The sequence below is a fragment of the Bactrocera oleae genome, chromosome 5 (assembly GCF_042242935.1).
Source record: "Bactrocera oleae isolate idBacOlea1 chromosome 5, idBacOlea1, whole genome shotgun sequence".
Classification (NCBI taxonomy): domain Eukaryota; kingdom Metazoa; phylum Arthropoda; class Insecta; order Diptera; family Tephritidae; genus Bactrocera; species Bactrocera oleae.
Genome location: NC_091539.1, coordinates 11,839,471 through 11,858,922, shown reverse-complemented (window position 1 = coordinate 11,858,922; position 19,452 = coordinate 11,839,471). Strand labels below are relative to the sequence as shown.

The following is a 19,452-nucleotide window of genomic DNA, read 5'->3' as shown; positions in this document are numbered from 1 at the left end:
ACTTATACGAAAGGCGGCTTCTTGTAAGGAGGTATGCATTTACTCCGATAGTACAGCTGCTATACAGGCTTTGAACTCGCTGACAGTTCAAAGACGGCTCAAAGAGTGCATGACCTCAATAGCTGTAACATCAAGCTACTTCCATATTAAACTTGTCTAGGTTCCTGGCCACAGCGGAATCTTCGGAAACTGTAAAGCCGATGTGCTTGTAAAAAAAAACACACCCTTACTCCAGTACCATCAAGAGACGAGTAGGTGTTTGCCTGTCTTCGTGCTATCGAGTGCTGGGTCCATGCACTTTGCGTGTGCTCAGTAAGCGTTGGTTAGCAACCAGCACTTGTGTGATTTCGAAAGCCTTCTGGCCCAGAGTAATACATAAGACTCCATGGAACTACTAGTTCTTAGCAAAGTTTGCATGACTGCAATGATAGATGTCCTAACTGGACACTGTCCCATTGACACTCAGGCGGTTAGACTAAAGATTTTGGAGGATGCAACTTGGTGCAACATCTAGACGCCATCTCCTCCACTGTCCAGGTTTCACCAAACTAAGGTTAAACCATCTCGGTTGTCATACTTTCTACGAACTCGGCGAATCGGCTATCATTTTTTTATGAAATGAGAACAAGGGAATGAGGTTATTTATAGGTTTATAGAGGTAGCTTCTCAAGCAACCATGTTCACTTAGTATTTAGATCAGGTGGAAGTACAGCTCCCCAGGTTGTCTGTTTATTCACTAATGGATGTTCGGTATTAGTCTGTGGGTCCACCGTCCTTTGGATGAGGTGTGCCACCACTGCTGCTGCTGCATTTCGTATATATGCTCTGATATAATCGCTTAAGAAAGCACTAATTATTCTTATTAAGGAAAGTCTATCCACTGTATTTATTGATCAGGCTCTTGGATCCAGATTGGCGCCGCATACAATATTACTAAGCCCATTACTTTTTTGATTAGAAATCGCCGGCTGGAATATATGTGATAACATATGTGATCAGTTTGATTTTTTTCGGTTGTTGTCTTCCAAGCATCACGTCATACAAAAGGTTTCCATGGATTGCTAACTCTAAGCGGTTTCTTGTTATATATTCGTACTCTCAAGTCGGTACAATGGGAGTTCTGGTGATTTCTTTGGTTATGGTAGAAGAACCAAATGCTGTACTTTCCACCTGTCGGAAAATACTTCTTCTGTTATACAAGCAATATACATTTTAGCGAATAGGTTTGTTTTAGAGGTTATAGCTTTTTTCAGAGCTTTGCTGGGTTTGCTATGACCAATAGTTCTACATCCATAACTAACAAGGGTGAATCTGCAGTTTCATTTCGTCGCTTAACATATGAAATCCGATTGTGATTGGGAAATAATGTTTCGACGACTTTTTCCATAAACAATGCGCTCTAAGGTGCTGCTGCTTATTTTTGAACTTCGACATAGAGATTTTGTAAGCACTTGCCTATGTATGCTTCTTCACAGAGCATTTTAAAACATCGTATTTTCCTGAGGGTAATTGTCCACTTCAAAAGTTGTTTTTGACTTTGAAATGCTTCTCTGAGTCATTTTTCATTTTTGCCGCACTAGTTACGCTGTAGGCGCCGTTTCTGGTAAGGGCTTTCGGCTCTCGGAAGCACGAAATTTAAGCAAAAATTGCCATATGACATATTGACATCATCCACTTAATGTAACCTGAAAAGGGTTTGCCACGATGTTTGTAATATCCAGAAGGAAATGTCGGAGGCTCTATAAAATGTAGATATGGTATGTATATAAATTGACTGGTTGTCCGTCTGTCTATTTATCTGTCTATGTATACGCGAACAGGGACAGTTTTTGAGCTATAGATCTGAAATTTTGTATACGACCATTTCTCCCCAAGAAGCTGCTCGTATTTCGCAACCGCCGATATCGGATCTTTATAGCATATAGCAGCCATACAAACTCAGCCATGGGAATAAAATTCTTGTATTGAAAACTTTTTCATTTGACGGGATAGCTTTGCGAACTTTGGCATGGATTATTGTCTAAGGCAACGGTGCAATCTCCGAAGAAATTGTTCAGATCGAATCACTATAGATATACAATATCTGCCATACAAACTGGCCGATCAAAATTAAGTTCATGTATGAAATATTTTGTATTTGTGAAGGCTATAATAGCTTGAATGCAACGCAAGTTAATGTTTTTTTTTTGTTTATTGTTTTTTTTTTTATGATAATTCAAAATTTTTTATTAATTTTCTTATTATTAATAAAATTTGTATATCCAATTTCTAACCCACATTTTTAAATTGACAAAATATGTTCATAAGTTGTGAACACTAATCGATAGCATCAAAATTTCATCGTGGAACAATAAAATTTGAAATTTCTATTCAATTCAATATGCCAAATATCCGGCTGCTTAATGGTTTTCACCAACCATTAACTATTTTTAGCTCAACATAAGGGGTGCGCCATTTTAATAAAATATTATTTTATTTTTTCGTTATCTTTATGGGCCTTAATCTGAGTGCGGAGATATGTCAGTGAAAATTTTAACAGCGTCATAATTAACAACAAACACCGTAGAATGTGAATAAAAAACTAATAAAATATATTATAAAAACTGATAAAAAAAAGCAACGAAAAGAAAACAAATTGTGTGGTGTAAAATAAAAGTGGAACTAAAAAAAATCATAAATCTAATTAAAAAAACTCACATATTGATAAAAGAAATCATATGTGAAATTGAAGAAAGAAATCATTTGTGGCATTAAAATAAATTCAGATGTGGGTAGAATGATCGAAAAAAAAACTATTTAAATTTATTAAAAAAAAAAAACTCAACCAAAACACGAAATTGATTCACACTCCACTCGAATGCGCATGTCAATCGCTTGTTGTGATCGCCCAAAGCGGTTTCTCAGGTGACTTGACCCTCATTAATATTTCTCTGCAAGAAAGCTGGTAAACGATAGGCGTTCAACAACAAACACATGCATAAACACATAAATATTCAATAATCACGAAAAATACAAATAAAGTTCAGCAAGTGAATCGAAAGCGCATGGCGACAGCACAGCTGCGGAAGATCGGCCGACGAGCGCCTTCGTCATTGGCACGCAGCGGCCGCGACACGCATAAATACGACGGTGATTAACTTACGTTAATTTATTTAAATTTGTTGCTTTTATACACACATTTCTACATTTTCACTTTCGTTGCAAATGAAATCGAAATCAACAGCAACAACAACAACAATACGCCACTGTTGCGACAATAATCCAGCAAGAGGAGATCAACCGAACCGACCGGCCGCCCAACGAGTCATCAAAAGCAGGCAGAAAAATACACATACTTACATATACATATCTACACACACATGCACACATGAGTTTGCCTGCCCCTCCGGCTGACCAGCTCGCTTGGATGCCTGTGTCGGCAACATCCACAACAGCGATCGAGCAATAAAAGCTAAAAACGAAAGTGAAATTCACAGCAAACAGCGCACGCTTAAGCGCAGCTTAGTTTGCATGTATCACATGTGTGTATGTGTGTGTGCCTGTGTGTTTTAATCGAAAACAAACCGCGAAGTAATAATTTTGGTGCAACGTAAAATTGAAGGTGGTGGGTTCAACTTCTTTCTCCACAGCTTGCCAACAGATGTAGATATAAATAAATAAATTATTGTTGTTGTTGTTGCATATTTGTTGCTACTGGTCGAACGGTCGGTCATTGCTGCGTATTATTGGCGCAATTTACGAAGGAAATATTTATTTTACACATGCGCCGACAGACGAGTGTGCTTAATGTAGCAAAGTTGGAGCTGACGAGGTGTGCTCAATAAGTACGAGATATTTATGGAAAAACTAAAAGCAAACTTTTTTCTTGTCATTAACAAAATCTAAATTGCAATCCACCACTAAGTTTTAAATAGACATCTAAAAACAATTTTTATTTATTTTTTCTCAGAATGTTAACACAGCTTAAGTTGTTTTAAATTAAAGTAAGTACTTTGGTTTCTTTCAAAAATCTATGCATGTCCAAGTGAGATATCGATCTGAAATTGCACACGTCCTTTTCTCACCAAGCAGCTGCTCATTTGTTGGAACCACCGATATCGGTGACTGAACGATCGAAACTGAAAAACTGAAGTTCTTGTATCAAAAACATTTTTTTTGTCGACATATCTACACGAAATTTGGCATGAGTTATTTTCCAAGGCAACGGCACAATCTCCAAACAAAATCGGACTACTATAGCATATAGCTGCCATACAAACTGAATGATAAAAAACAAATTCTTGCACGGAAATCTTGACGATATGCTTTCACTAAATTTGGCATAGATTATAATCTAAGGCAACGTTACAACATTTAAATAAATGTTTTTGATCGGACAATAATATCATATAGTTGCCATACAAACTGACCAATCAAAATCAAGAAAAATATGTTTTTATAAACTTTTAAGCTATAAGAAATGCATCTGTGAAGATAATTATAGCCTCGGTGCAGCCAAAGTTAACGTTTTTTTTTTGAAGCAATCTACTCTTAGATATTTTTCAGTAATTATTAAAAAGTTAGTTAATCATTCTAATACTTAGCACGCTATAATTTGGATATATATTTTGCCGAATTTTAAATTCTTTGCCAAAGAAAGAAAGCATAAAGAAGCGAAAAAGTAATAAATTTCAAGTCAAGTCGAAACGTGTTTGTTAAAAGTGGCGAAACAAACGGTCGAGAAACCTCTCTTTTTAATAGTAACTATTTTCTTATGCATTTATTTATACATAATTTTTCACTGAAAGCTTACATTTTTCATAGAGAAAATTCACCTAAGCTTTAAATATATAGTTTTTGCGAATACAGCAATTTCCAGTACTTTCTTTGTTGACAATATATCTTATTTGGAAATCTATGAGCCACACAACATAAAGATTTACTCGATTGAACTAACAATTTAAAGAAGCATTCTGAAAGCTTTCGTTAAGAGCCGGCTAGGTCTCACTTCCTCTATAGAAATACAACTCAGTGTTGCCCAAAGCAAATTACTCTTATTTCATTTCACCTAGATCCAAGATGAATTGTTATAGACACAGCCAAAGGTTATCAGCCCATAAAGCTGAAAATGTTTTGAAAAGAAAAAATTATAAAAAAAAGAGTTTTTATAAATAAATATTAGATCTTTTAAACTGTTTTACTCTTCTTTCGTTAAGTTAATTTATCTCAATATGAGAGAAGAGAATAGAGAGTATAGAGATATCTCATTAATGTATCATAATGTCTATTCGTTATAACTGCAAAATGTTATACCAATACCAGTTGTTTGTTCGCTTCGCCACTCTCTAATTTTTTGCTCTTGTGCTTTCATTGATAATTTGCCAATTTTTGACAAAGCATGCAATTATACTCATATAAAGCTTATTTCATAATACCTCGATGTTTCTTGATCTCGAACTCAAAAACTTCTCCCGTTGATCAGTTTTGCAGAATTACACCACGGATCACTCTTCCATGCGCTTGAAAGAACTATTTTTTTGAGCTTAAAATAATATATTATTAGAGCTGAACTGACCGATTGTTTCTAAATTAACCAGCGGCATCCTTTCTTGAATATTGAATCAGGTTAATCGACTTTTGATACCGTCTGTAGGAGTAGGTGGTTCCATTCGGGTTCTAGCTGGGTTTTTTGTGAAATGCATCTATTAAAGTGGATGACGTGGGCGTCAAATTTTATCAGTGTGTTCAGTATGGTTTGCCATTTCTTCATGTTATGTTTCACTCTGGTACAGCGTTTGGAAATTGTCAAAGATTATTACGGAAACTAACGTGCTCGAAAAAAACGTTCATGGAAAACTCAACTTCTCATATGAGGTCCATTTCTGGCTTCGTTAACAAACGAAATTGTCGCTATTGGAGTAAGTCACATCCTCATGTAATTAATGAAACACAATTGCATCCTCAGAAAAGACCGAATAGCCGTTACCATCAATAGCGAGTGTTATATTACGATGTTGACCGACTTTTTTTTCCGGAATTTCAAGATATTTGAGGAAACGTTTCCAACAAAAGGGTGCGCCGCTTAATTTCGTTAATTTCGAGAAATGCCTCAGTCAAATGGCCGCTAAGATTATGCGATTTAACGCCTCTAGATTATTTTCACTATGATATGTTAAATTAAAGGTTTACGTCAATCAACCAGCAACGCTCGAAATTTAAGATTTTATAAAACTTCGAGTAAGAGCTCTTGCTATGCAACCCAAATCCGCGACTGCATTTTAAACGGGAAAAAGTTTCTTAAAAAAGCTAAGAACCGTACGGAGGTGGCTTAAAATTTAGAAGTCTGTTAGTCTCCTACAGTATTGAGTGAATTACCTTAAGAGTAAATGCTTTGCTCCAGCAAACGAAAAATATGTGAAGAAACATAAATAAGTAGGGTATTTAATATGGAAACCTGAACTTCTTGAACAACCCTCGTATGTAGCCACTTTTATGGGCGTAAGCTGCATAAAATTTTGACCAGTGAAGGGTTAAACGTTGCCACTTAGCTAAGGTGATTTGTTGCGGCTACGGAAAATATGCGCAAAATTATGAATGGAAAAATTTCAATCAATGTAATTACGATTCGTGAAGGCATATACATATGTTGATGGGCGTGTCGGAGTGATAAAGGTCAAATGAGTGTCATAAGTGTGTAAAGGCTTATTGCATTGCGAATTGATATTAAAAATAAAACAAAAATTGCATGCAGCTGGTGAAAGTGACAACCTTGATTTTGAAAATTTGTTGTTGTTGTTCAACTTTAGTGGAAATTATATTCTCTTATAAATCTTGTGTGCGTTATATTTAATATATGAACTACGAAGTGTGCTTTGTACTCAAAACTTTTATAAATACGAAGTTTTTAAGCAAAAAGTTTTTAGCTACTTAGCTCAGCAGTTTACTGTAAACGTTATAATAATTTGGAGAGTTTTCACAAATTGAAATTTATTACGTCTGCTATAATCTAGCGTGGTTGCTAAGTTAAAACGGTGCTACGAAAGAGTTTTCATCTAAGTATTAGCATCTACTAAGATAAGTTGCTGCTGCTTATCTATGTAACGGTATTCATTTAGCTAAAATGTTAAATAATCTATTTAGATAAGCAGTTTTTCTTATCGGCTTTCTCCGACTTTATATATTTTGTTCGTTATATTTTTGCAAAAATATTATTTTATTTGCGTTTTTTATTTTTGTTTCTATTTTCTCCTATTTTTTTATCTCGGCCTTGACGGCTGGTGATAATTTTGTCCAAACATTAGATAAGCGGCAATATGTTTGCCTTGAATTTTGCTATAAATTAAAGGTTATGCAAAAATACTGCAGTTAGTTTTGCAAATGACTCATTGCTAGAACCGGATTTAATGGATTTATGGAATAAAGTCATGGAATTAAGGCTTATATATGCTGTAAGGTTCTCAACACTTATTCAAAAGGCAACCATTAAAATTAAAATGAGTTAAGAATATTGCCACACGTGTTGCTAGTTTAAGAGCGCGAGCTGCTGATGACTGCAATGATAATTTAGAAAGCGAAATGTTTTTTATACTTCTTTAAAAACTTGCTATTCCTAGCAGTTTTAGTTTCCTCTTTCTACGTTTGCGTGGAAGAGTATGCTGCTGGAACTGTATCCTACCGATTAGCGGCGCTCTTTATCGTAAACTTTGCAAAATGGTGTAAAAGCTCATCTATATCGCTGTTGAACTTTATTTTGGTTGGCATTTTAGCGCAAAAAGTATTTTCGAGAGAGTTTCGGGAAATGCTGTCGCGTCGATAGTTCTTAGCCGTATAAAAATCAGATTCTAATTTGGTTGGAAAGGCTCAAATCGCAATGGATAGGAAGCTTTTTCTTTCGGTGAGCAAGAAAGCTCTTGCAGAAAGGTAATATAAGTTGAAATATTTAAACAAAATTGGACAAAACTTGTTCCGAATCCCGTAATGAATTTTTACACGCTAGAAAGTTTGCCTAAGGTAGAAAGTATGGGTCAAAGTATGTGAAGAAGTTCTATAGCTAGCTAAGAAAAAATGATTTGAATTCCTTTGTATTATTTATACTCTTGAAAGACTAATTTGAAGTTCTATCTACCAGAAAGTTGATCAGTTGATGCATAAACCTTTAGATAATTGTATAAAGCTCCCACAAGACCAGTTTGTCAGAAAAAATCGATTAACTCTGTATATCGTACAGGATAGCCGAAACTACGATAGTACTCTCGAAAACAGTCCAAAACATATACAAATTATCTAGTTAAGAATTACAGTTAATCATGTATAAAATAAAATTTTAAGGACAACTTTGATCCAAGGGCAGACTCAAGCCGTAGAGAAAATGTCAGCACAGAAAGTCTTCCAGCTATATGTACAACCCACAGAAGAAATAAGCGATACTACATCTAGGAACTAATACTATGGTGCGATTTTTTTGTGTATTGAAGTGAAGAATGTGCTTTATATAGTTAGCTAAAAATACAGTGATGCTGAGTCTATATAGCACTTCTATTTACAAAATTGTAATAATACATACATAATTGTATATCTGTGGTTATATGTAAAAATGGCTTAAGTCGCTTAAAGCTAAAATTTGATGTTTAAAAAAAGCTTTAGGCATACATTTTGGTACTATTTTAACTGAATTTGAAGTTTTCAACTATAATGTATTGTATGAAAGCGAAAGAAATCATCAAGCCTCGTAAAACTTGGTTCGCTTTAACGCAAATGTCATCATTAACATAAGTTGACTTAAGCCGTTTTTAGATTTTACCATATATACGAGTAAATTTAATCTTAGGCTCGATTCTTGTAGCTTTGTAAGCACTGCTTATGTGGTTAGAAGCTCTTTTTATGCTTAAATGTTATTTTTGGAGTCAATACTGCACTTTTCGACTACCGACAGAGACCTTCTATAGCTGGAAGGCTTCAAAAAACCATTATTTATAACAAACTAAATGTAATTGATTACTTTTTGGTAATTATGATTTGTAATGACAATAATTATACCTCAATCACTTCTGCTTCACGCTTTATGTGTTGTTTCCGCATTTTATCGCTAACTCTGCAGCTTCCGCCATATATTTTCAAATAAATTAACACATCAATTATCTTTTAGAGATCTCCTAGTTCAAAATTACACGTTAGAAATACAAAAAAAAAGTTGACTGTTTCTTAATTAAACCGTTAAACAATCGCGCACAGAACACAGACTGCTTTCGTAGGCAACTCGAGACGATCTCATAATAATCTACCAACAAGTTACACAGACAACTGCTCCAGTTAGCTGAACTTAGCAAAAAATATTTAAACATCTTTACAGAAATAATATATTTTTATCTTTACGTTTGTATGTGTGAGTGCACACATTACACACAGCTTTAGCAGCTTTTATCAGCTGTTTTTATCGAAGCTTCTGCTTATCCAAATAGATAGCTGCAGCTAAATTGTTTATATTTTTATCTAAAGTGATGGCTATGTGTGGGTAAAAATGTGATTATGTAGGTATATAACTTCAATTTACTAGCTATTTGCTTTATAACTGTTTATTCTTTATATATTCTATCAGCGCTTGAGTTACACTTGTCCAAACAGTTGTGGTTTGGTATGTTTTACGAAATAATTCAAGTTCAGTATATAAAAATAATGGCATAAAAATATAAATTTATTTCGTGAAGCTTCAAGCAAATCAATATTGAAGCTGGTTTTGGGTGCGGTATTATTTCCTTGAACTTAGAAAACTACAAAAGTAGGCGTTTAATAATAATTGTGGTTATTAATGGAATATGGCTCGTAAGCAATATTTGAATTTTAGTTGTATAAGCCCAGATCACAAAGAATAAGAAAAACCTTAACTTCGGTTGCACCGAAGCTATAATGTCCTCTACATATACAAAAGATATACAAGCACTATATTCCGATCGTTTAGTTTGTATGACAGCTATATGCTATAGTAGTCCGATTAGAAAATTTTTTTTCAGCGCTTGTAACGCTGTCTCAACCAATAATCCGTGCAGAATTTCGTGAAGATATCGCTTTGAACAATAAAGTTTTGCTTACCACAACATGGCTTTGATCCTTCAGTTTGTATGGCAGCTATATGCTATAGTGGTCCGATATGAACAATTTCGGAGTTTATACAGCAGTCTCGGAAAATAATTCGTGCCCAATTCCGAGAAGATATCTCCCCAAGTTAAAAAGTTTTCCATAAAAGTACTTCATTCCGATCGTTCAGCAGCTATATGCAGTAGCTATCGGCGGTTCCGCTAAATGAGCACCTTGTTATGGGAAAATCAAAATTTCAGATCGATATCTCAAAAACTGAGGGACTAGCTCGCAAATATACAGAGAGACGAACATAGCTAAATCGACTTAGCTCGTCACGTTAATCCTTTATATATATATACAGACAGACGGACAAAGCTAAATCCATTCAGCTCGCCACGTCGATGATTTATAACTCGTACTTTAGAGGATCTCCGACGCTTTCCACTATGTGTTTCAAACTTCATGTTAGACTCCAAAGGGGGTATATTTCAGGGTAGTTCATAATGTGGCATAGCCCAAGACCTGGTTAAATTAAGTACTGCCAAATATTACTAAGCGTGAAATAAAACACTCAGCATAAATATCATAATATAACATAAAGAACATACCAAAACAATTTTATAACTGCATGGTTTCACAAAAAAAGTGAGAAAATGTTGAGCATATGTTAGCATAACATAAATTAACACTACATATGGTGAAAACTTGAGAGCAAGATATATTTTTAAGAACTCTAGCTGATATACCAAATCGCCGAATCCTGATAACATTCGAATCCAGACAAACTCCCAAATGATTTCTTACCAATATAAAGAATGTTCAGCACAGAACTGTTCACCAATTATATGGGCACATATCCATTAAGTAGGTAGGTAAATGTGCTGCCCCTTCGGGAGCAGAAGCGCCATTTTGATACACTATCGTAAGACCTTATATCTTGATATCACGTTCCATTGTTGTGTTCAAACCATTTGGAGCCCCCAATGAAACTACTTATCTGCGTTATGCTTTTTGTAGCTAAACATTCAAGGTTTGGTAACTGATGGAATCCAAAAGTTCGATTTCTGATTTGTGAAAGAGCTGGGCACTCACAGAGGAAGTGTAGAATAATTGTTTCCTTGCTTTCTTCGAGTTTGAAGCTACGGCAAGTGCTATAATAGGCGCTATTTTTAACGCATGGTCTCCAAATGGCCAATGCTCCGTTATGGTTCTTGTATGTCTTATATACACTTTTTCTGGACCTATATAATAAGTCCATAGTTTTTGTCTTGCCATAATTTGGCCATATCTGTTTCGCTATCCTATACTTGGTTGTGGATTTCCATCTATTTTGGGCTATTTATTCAAATGGCGTATTGAGCTCCCTCTCTGCCTCGTATTCGTCTAGAGATGCCTCTGACTTAACCAACTCTTTCGTTGCCGAAATGTTCCTGTGACCATAATTCATTCTTCCTGTTTCAATAAATCAACAGATTCACTAAATTTGAGGAAAAATATTTCTCGAGTAAACTTAAAAGAAAATATCTATCTTCACTAGCTATTTTCTGCAACAATTAAAACCAAGCAGAATATTATATATATAAAAAAAATCCTACGATCAAGCGTCATGTTTTCAAAAAGCTATACAAATTTTATAGAAATCTACCGAGTGGTTATCGAGCTACAGTCACCAGCTCAAAAAAAATAATTTTGAGAAAAAAGCATTTGAAGTTTTACATTAACGTTCCAAAACGCCCAAGAACCCATTTACTAATAATCAAATAACTCCAAATGTTCTATTTGTCGGCTTTACTGCAAATTATCAGAAAATATTTCGAAGATTTCATCTTTTAAGAAAATACAAAAAATAATATTTTTTTTTTAATTGTGACCCCTAACACCTTGTCAAAACAGAGTGAAGGTATTACAAAGTGTTTAAATCAAGCCTTTTGAAGTTTTTGAGAAAACTATTTGTAAACTACCTAAAATTTTATAAATTTAGCTTTTAGACATTTAGGAATATTATTGCCATATTGCGAAAAATAAAACTGAATATTTTGTTAAGTATGTGTTCAAAATGAAGCTCTGAGCTTTAATTAATCCCTAACATTTTTTTCCCGCCAACCAAAATTATTATAAATATATTTATCCGCTCTGCAAAACATAACACAACATAAAGCTCTAATTAGATTTCTACATTTTTTTTTATCAACTAAAATATAGTTTTAAACTTTTCTGTCGACAAATTAAAAATCTCTATATATTTATAATATTTTATTGACGAACTTCTACAACATTGCGGTGTATGTTTTTTAAAACACTTATTTTTTCAATAATTCAAATATCAATTTTATTAATTTAGTGAAACTTTAAATGCTCTCCTGAGCTCACTCCCAACATATTTGGACGCCTTGCTCTTCTTGCTTCTTCAGTTCGCTCAAAATGAATTCCCTGAACTCTGCATATGCCACATCAATATCGACATTATGTATGATCTTATGGAAGTTTCCATGCTTCAAACCATAAGCTATCTCCGCCTCGGCAGCGGCAAGTCGCTTCTGCAACGTCTCCTCCGTTTCGCTTTGGCGCTTGCGCAAACGCAACTCCAAATCTTTTATTGTTGGTGGATTATTAAAAACCAGTATGGGATTCAAATCAGTTTTCTTAATTTGCTCCACACCCTGTGGTTCGATATCTAAGACACACACTTTGCCGGTACTCTGGATCTCAAGCACCGCGGCCTTGCTTGTGCCATACATATTGCCACTGAAAGTAGCGGTTTCTATAAACTCATCATTTGCTATCTTTTCGCGCATCATTTGCTCTGCAATAAAATAATAATCTTTGCCATGCTGCTCACCGGCACGTGGTGTGCGTGTCGTGTGTGATATGCTGAAACCGAAGGTGTTCGGATATTCCTCGAAGAGCCGCTTAAGCAAAGTACTCTTGCCGGAGCCAGAGGGGCCGCATAGCACCAATGGACGTGGTCCTTTTGTTACAAGCTGAGTGCACATCTTAAGGGTGATATCTTTCTTTGCACCGGCTGCTTTTAAGGCATGCAACATTTTGCGATGCAGAACGCAGTGTAGAATTCTAATTGCCTGGTTGTTTGTTAGTTCTTATTAAGCGGCTCACTGCTGTTACAACGAACTTTTTATTGTTGGTCAAACAGGCTGACGTTGACCCTAAAACGATATAAAAAATTTACTTGAAGCCCAGTTTCGTAGATATTTCGGTGCTATTGCTACAATACTCAGAGAAACCGGAACTAAAATAAGCTATTTCTTCAATTCTAGTTATACAAATAATAAACTCGTTGCAATGGATCGATCTGATAAGAAAACGTCGAGTAAATTAAGAAAATTGTATTAGAAGAATGTGACATGAAAGTGCAAGTCTTAGACAAGCATGCAGGCATATTTAGAGAGCGGATTTGCTGTAGTTTTTATAAGCTTTCAGAATAGTCTGGTTTATCTAAACGGAATATAGCAAGTTTTCAATTTCCAAAACTCCCTTTGACATAGTTTATGTCAACCTTAACAGTTTTGTGTGACAATATGAATGAGACTCTGGATTTCAATAAAAGGAGCACAAGCAAACATATTAAAATACCCAATAGTCCAGAAAGTATTTATAGACCTGAACGATGGTGGATTCGACGGGCAGAATGATAATCTCTAGATTTCTTTTCTATTGTATTATAAATTTCTTTTTCAAAATACTGGCTATGACTATGAAAGATATGATTCATAATGACTGCAAGAACTATTAGCTTTGAGGTGAACCAGTGAGGCTCAATAAGTGCAATGATATTAAGAGCGATGCCGGCAGTAGCTTAGCTACTGGTAGAGCTGCCCAAAACGGTAAAGTCGAAGGAGAGTTCCAAAGCTGAAAGCATCCACATAACACAATCCTTCTGCGAGGGAGGGCATAGCGGCTGTTTCCCATGATAGTAACGGATGCCGGGCATTTGTCTTGAAGCAAGCGGCTCGCATTATAAATGTCAATTTTTATGGCAGGTTCATAAATTAACCTAGCAGCCCTACCAACGAACTAAAAAACCTGAATAATCGCCTATCTTTCTAATGATTCTTTATTACTGAAACCAAAAAGATAGGCCCTACGCTACAACCGGAATTAAAGGAAGGATGAGTATAGGAGAGAGAGATAGAAAACACTTTTCAAGTGGTGTTGCTAGCTTGAACGATTTTAATTTTACATAGTGCAGGAGAGAAAGTACGACCAACTATTTTTTAAGTAGTGCTGCTAGCTAGAAACTTATTTATGTTTTTTATTAAACAAATGAAATCTTTTTCGAATCACACTATGTAACACAATTAAAATCGTTCATTGATTGATCCTTTTTCTTATTATTATATTATATACATGTATATACTTTTTAGGGGGTTAGATGAAGCCAGCATTAAGCATTTTTTTAAGTATAATATCTCAGAAATATTCTATGAAAATTTTAAGTAAGTTCGAGCAATATTTTTCGAGTTCTTCGATAATGAGAAAAGTGTTCTCAGGCGCTCCGCCACGTTAGTGTAAAACTTCAAATGCCTTTTCTCAAAACTATGTTTCTTGAACTAGATCAGTTTAGTTCCACAACCGCTCGGTAGACTTCATCGAAATTTATACAGAGTTTTGAAAACATGAAAAACTAGTGCATCTGATTTAAGCTTTTTTTTAATTTCGATTATTTATTGAGTTTTTTCGGAAAATCTTGAAAACATTTTCTTGAGACCTGTTTATTAAAAAAAAAGCACTAAATTTTCTATTTTCCTTTTGTCCGATTGATTTTAGTTGAACCTCCAAGGATTAGTAGCGGTCACCGCAAAGAACTCCGGTTGTAACTGGATCAGCACAAACAGTCATTATTTTTAAAATTGTTAATTTAGTTATTTTTTTCAAATTTCTATCAAGTCAAGTCGAAACCTTTTTTATTGATGCTAAGTTTTCATCTTTATAAAATATAATAATTTATTGGCAAAGAAGTAACTACTTTAAAATTGTAATTTTATCATGTGTCTGACTACACATAAACATCTTAAAATAATTAGTCGGTCACTCACGGCATTGCTCAGAAATGTTACCATATTTGTTAAAACTGTTAACAAAAATGCGCACATGCGGCCAGAATTAACGGATTATGAATTTTTATTTTTGACTTCCAACTAAAAGTGCATGATTTATTGCCAAAAAATATGAAAACTGTTACAAATTTTGAATATTAATTTTTAAAACTTTGTACAATATTTTTTGCATATTCTTGCATAAACAAGTCTTACCGATTGCGAAATTGCTCCAAATTTACACGAAATTCATCCACCAGCCTTAAGTCAAGGTTGACCACTAAGCTCAGCGTTGATTAAATTATTATTCTTTCCTTATTTTTTTGCAAAACTACTAACAGAAATATTACGTAAAGGCAACACTTCTAGAATAACTAGAATTACTATTAATTTTAATTTTTATTTATTTATTTTTGATTGATAAATAGTTGCCGTTTCGATTTCACTTGTCGTGAGTTGCTTTTGGCTGATGTGTTGTTGTATTACATCACCGCTTCGTTGCAGATGGCTTGCAGAGTTGGTCGTTAACGAACTGGTTATATTAGACTAAAGTTGCTTGCTTAGCAAATACTAAAACACTTACATAAATTGGCATTTGCATTTAGTTGCAAGCTTGTGGCATATTTAATTAGAATCGTATTAATTAGATTATGTAATCAGTAGCGATTTCTTAAGTGATTGTAAGTGACTAGTTGGCAGAATATTAAAGAAAAAAAACCGATAAATCACCTGCTAGTGAGGTTTTTTAGCAAGAAAAATAATGTACTAAATTATATAAACTTCCACACGAAAGTGTCGAAGTTTAACAGAAACCTCTGTGAGCAAGTCAATTGTCGAGAGCACTCTGTAAATATAGTTTCCAGTCTTCAGACCAAGATAGCTGTTTAAAGCAAATGCCATTTAGTTAGCAGTAGAACTACTGAAGTGTAGACTCTTTCAAAAAGGTTTGATAGTAGTACAGTCATATTGAGTTCGTTGGCCTTTCGCTCAAGTAAAGTTTAGCTTATATTCACACCCGATTACATCGAGCTACGCATATGGGATTGTCCAACAGGCATTCATGCTCTAATGCTGAAAATCCAATCGGACGCAAATTGTCAAAGTTGTATGGCAGGAAGTGTGGTGGAAACATCCAGGCACTGTCTCCGCCATTGTTCAGCTTTGGCAAGACTAAGGTTGAAACATCTGGGCCGCTCCTCAGATAACCAGGAGACAGAGCCGAAGCAGACAATAGCCACCTCAACAGATTTTTGATCGGCTCAACAAATTTGTGTACGGTTTGTCGATTTATGAGGCACTTTATGATAAATTTTTATGGGAGTTTTGTGTTAGGTACAACCGGTTTTAGGTACAGAGCGGGTTTATAAGCTGTCGTAACGTGTAACGTAACCAAAGAAACTGTGCAGATAATAAGCTGGTAGAAAAGTGACCTTCTTCGAAATATTCTCTTCATGGAAGTAGATGGGAGTTTTCTTATCTGCCACGCACAAGAGCTGTTGTGCTGTTGGATTCAGTTGAACCTCTTGCGACCGATAAAGTAAGTCAAGAAGTCCCTCTTTTGCGATACTAAGGTTGCAGCAACTTTCTACTCCCTTAGTTAGGCATTCACAGCAACTATTTGGTAACAAAATTAATCATCCGAGCAAATTTGTAATGAGCTTAGGACGTCTTGTCGGTATACAAAGACTTAATCACGCTTCTTGTTTCTCTCAGCACCGCAAAGAGTACGACTGTGATTTATAGAGCGTGGTCTCCCAATTTGACGATATTTGATCCACGACAAGTTGGGCAGCAGAAATCAAGAGACTTGTCATTTCTTTTGAAATGCTTATAAATAAATAAAATTAATATCTGGAATATTAATGGTGTTTCCTTCGTAATTATCCTGGCCTCAGATACACTATATACCTTTTACAAAGCTACTCCAAATCCTCTTTAACATTTAAACACTGCTTGGGCAGTTTAGTTAAGACAGGAATGCTACTACTTTCTCTGTTCACCGCATAACTCCATAAGAATCATGGTTCATTCATCAGTTTTACTATCAATACTTTCTGCATGGTTTAGTAGAGCCGACTGTGATACAGTACACCTTTGCAAGAATCATACAATTCTCAAAACTGTCACCTCACCGTCACAGTGAATCACAAACTGGTTCCAATTGTTATTTCACTCAACTTTTTATACCCGACTTAATTCCATTATGCATTTTAATAAGCGTTAAATCCGCAAGCAATTCACTGAATTATAGATTTTATTATGCTGCAAAGCCAAAGGGAACAAATAGCACAGTTATGAAGTAATACTCAGAAATGTTTGCATTAATTGAGCGCAATTCCAATTGTTTGCCTTCGATGATTTATTACAGGTAGTTCATATTGTTGCCATTGACAGTTATGAAACAGGTGGAGAAGGAAAAAGAAAAAAGAGATTATAACATAAAATACCATAAAGATTTGTAGTAAAAAAGTAGAAAGACAGACATTTTTATTGATAGAATGCGGAACAAGTGTGGCATGTCGCTGAGTTCTTTTCAAATGGCTCGAAAATAAAGTGTAATAGAAGCCAGAGCAGTTTTCTTGAATTTGCCACTTCTTTCTGCCTCATGTCTGAGCTCGGTTATTTCGTCAAGAAGTTCACCTGTGGAAACAACAAAGTAAGTAAAAGTAAAATCATCTAATTAATTGAAATATTAAGATGCCTTTTCTAAAATGTATATAACCTCTTGCTTTTTTAACAAAATTTAATTATGCCAGCGTGTTTAATTTATACCAGTGGTTTGTTCGATGCGGCATTTTGGTGTACTTCAATATATTTTATATAGAATTGTTATACCAGTAAAACTTGCTTACTACTTGAACACGATTTGAGTGTGACCAACTATTTTATTATTTGATTCATAACAATTGTGTATACCTTTTCATATATTTGCTCGAGTTTATCATACAACTTATGCTCCCTAAATGCTTAAAGCTTAAAATCAGAATATCATCAATTTGTATCGTAAGATGAAAGTTTTGTATGGTATGAAAGGTTTTACGGTACCAAACTTTAAGCCCACATTCTTCTTAATAATTATAAAAGCAGTGGTCAGGATATTTCTCGTCCTTCTTGATATATATTCAAAAAATAAAGCTCCGTAAAAGCTTAAAGCTTATGCATATTTCAGCGTCATCTTATTCCTAATAATAATAATGGTAGTAGATATGACATGCCTCCTCAACCTTGACCTTGAGCTTATCAAACAAATAAAGCTCGATAAAAGCTTAAAACTTATTGAAAAACTATTTTTTTTTGGAATTATTAGCAAAGGTCGTCATATTTTAAATCGAAAAAAGAAAACTCAGTATTCGTTAAAAGGGAAAATATTTGAGGAGCAACAGCTTTTACAGCTTTAAAGCTCTCAGGTGATTTAAACGAATCTTCACTAAGTGGAGACACTTTATATATTTTTTTATTTAAAAAAAATCTAATATTTCAATTAATTTTCCAAAATACTCCATGATTTTTTCCACTTCCGTTTTCGTATTGCAACATTTTCTTTAGAAATAAATTTCGTTTACTCGTCAGTTAACGGTTAAGTGGCAGCAACACCTGCAACAACATCACATAAAAATAAACTTCTTAAAAAGAAATACACAAAAAATATCAAAACTTGTTGTTGAAATTGAAAGTAGACACTTTATTTTCATACAAAAAGTTACTTCCTTTACAAATTTCTGCGCAAAAATTTAATTTTTTTTATGAAAACACATTATTTTAATTTATCATTTCGCACAAAATTCAAATTTCCTTTCACCACTGGCATGTTGCGGACAGCAGCTGCGAGTATGGTGGCGAAATTGATGGTGAGAGAGCCGAAAAGCGGAGGTAAGCATAACAAAACTGACAGCTTTGACCGCACTGACGGTTGATCGATGGGCTTGTGGGTGCCGGCGGCTAAATTGTAGTTTCAATATTTTTTGTTTTTTTTTCGGATGTGGAAATTTTTTGCAATTTAAAATGTTGTTAGCATTTTTCGATAAGTAGACTTGCGTAGTGCCGTTGGGGTAATATGAGCAAACTTAAGAGTGTGAGATAAGTAAAGTTAAAAGTGAAATTGTTGTAGAAATTAGTTTTCCAGCAGTTTTTCCAAAAACTAGTTCTTAAAAGGTCTCAATACAAGAAGACGGGGTGTTTAGTTAACCTTTATATCTTCGCTGAAAATAAAAATTAACTAGTGAAATATAGGGCACCGTAGTAATCAACGTTTTAGTAAGCTTTGAAATATTAAATGGACTTTTCATGAACGTTGGAGAATGTTTGGCACCTTCCTTCTCACAAGAACTCTGTAAATCGACCAAAT

General features: G+C 34.6%; 2 protein-coding genes across 8 annotated transcripts in view; both read right to left on the bottom strand.

The window, feature by feature from the left end:
* DAAM (disheveled-associated activator of morphogenesis-like protein) overlaps positions 1 to 19,452 on the bottom strand; it is an 83,528-nt gene that overhangs the window by 44,134 nt on the left and 19,942 nt on the right. The window contains exon 1 of one of the 2 annotated variants that reach the window (XM_014231652.3): positions 9,016 to 9,278. The exons of the other annotated variant lie outside the window; for it this stretch is intronic. Coding sequence (XP_014087127.3) covers positions 9,016 to 9,057 — 42 coding nt within the window. The 5' untranslated portion in view covers positions 9,058 to 9,278. Of the gene's footprint in view, positions 1 to 9,015; positions 9,279 to 19,452 lie in introns of those variants that run through there. 2 annotated transcript variants of the gene reach the window in all.
* The window catches only part of LOC106615438 (guanylate kinase-like), a 120,677-nt gene continuing 113,518 nt past the window's right edge, over positions 12,294 to 19,452 (bottom strand). For 5 of the 6 annotated variants that reach the window (XM_036371122.2, XM_070110068.1, XM_036371127.2 and 2 more), the window contains one exon: positions 12,294 to 13,217. In XM_036371122.2, the coding sequence (XP_036227015.1) occupies positions 12,420 to 13,097 (678 nt within the window). In that variant the 5' untranslated portion in view covers positions 13,098 to 13,217 and the 3' untranslated portion in view covers positions 12,294 to 12,419. Of the gene's footprint in view, positions 13,218 to 15,323; positions 15,476 to 19,452 lie in introns of those variants that run through there. The other variant, XM_014231655.3, reaches the window with a different exon arrangement.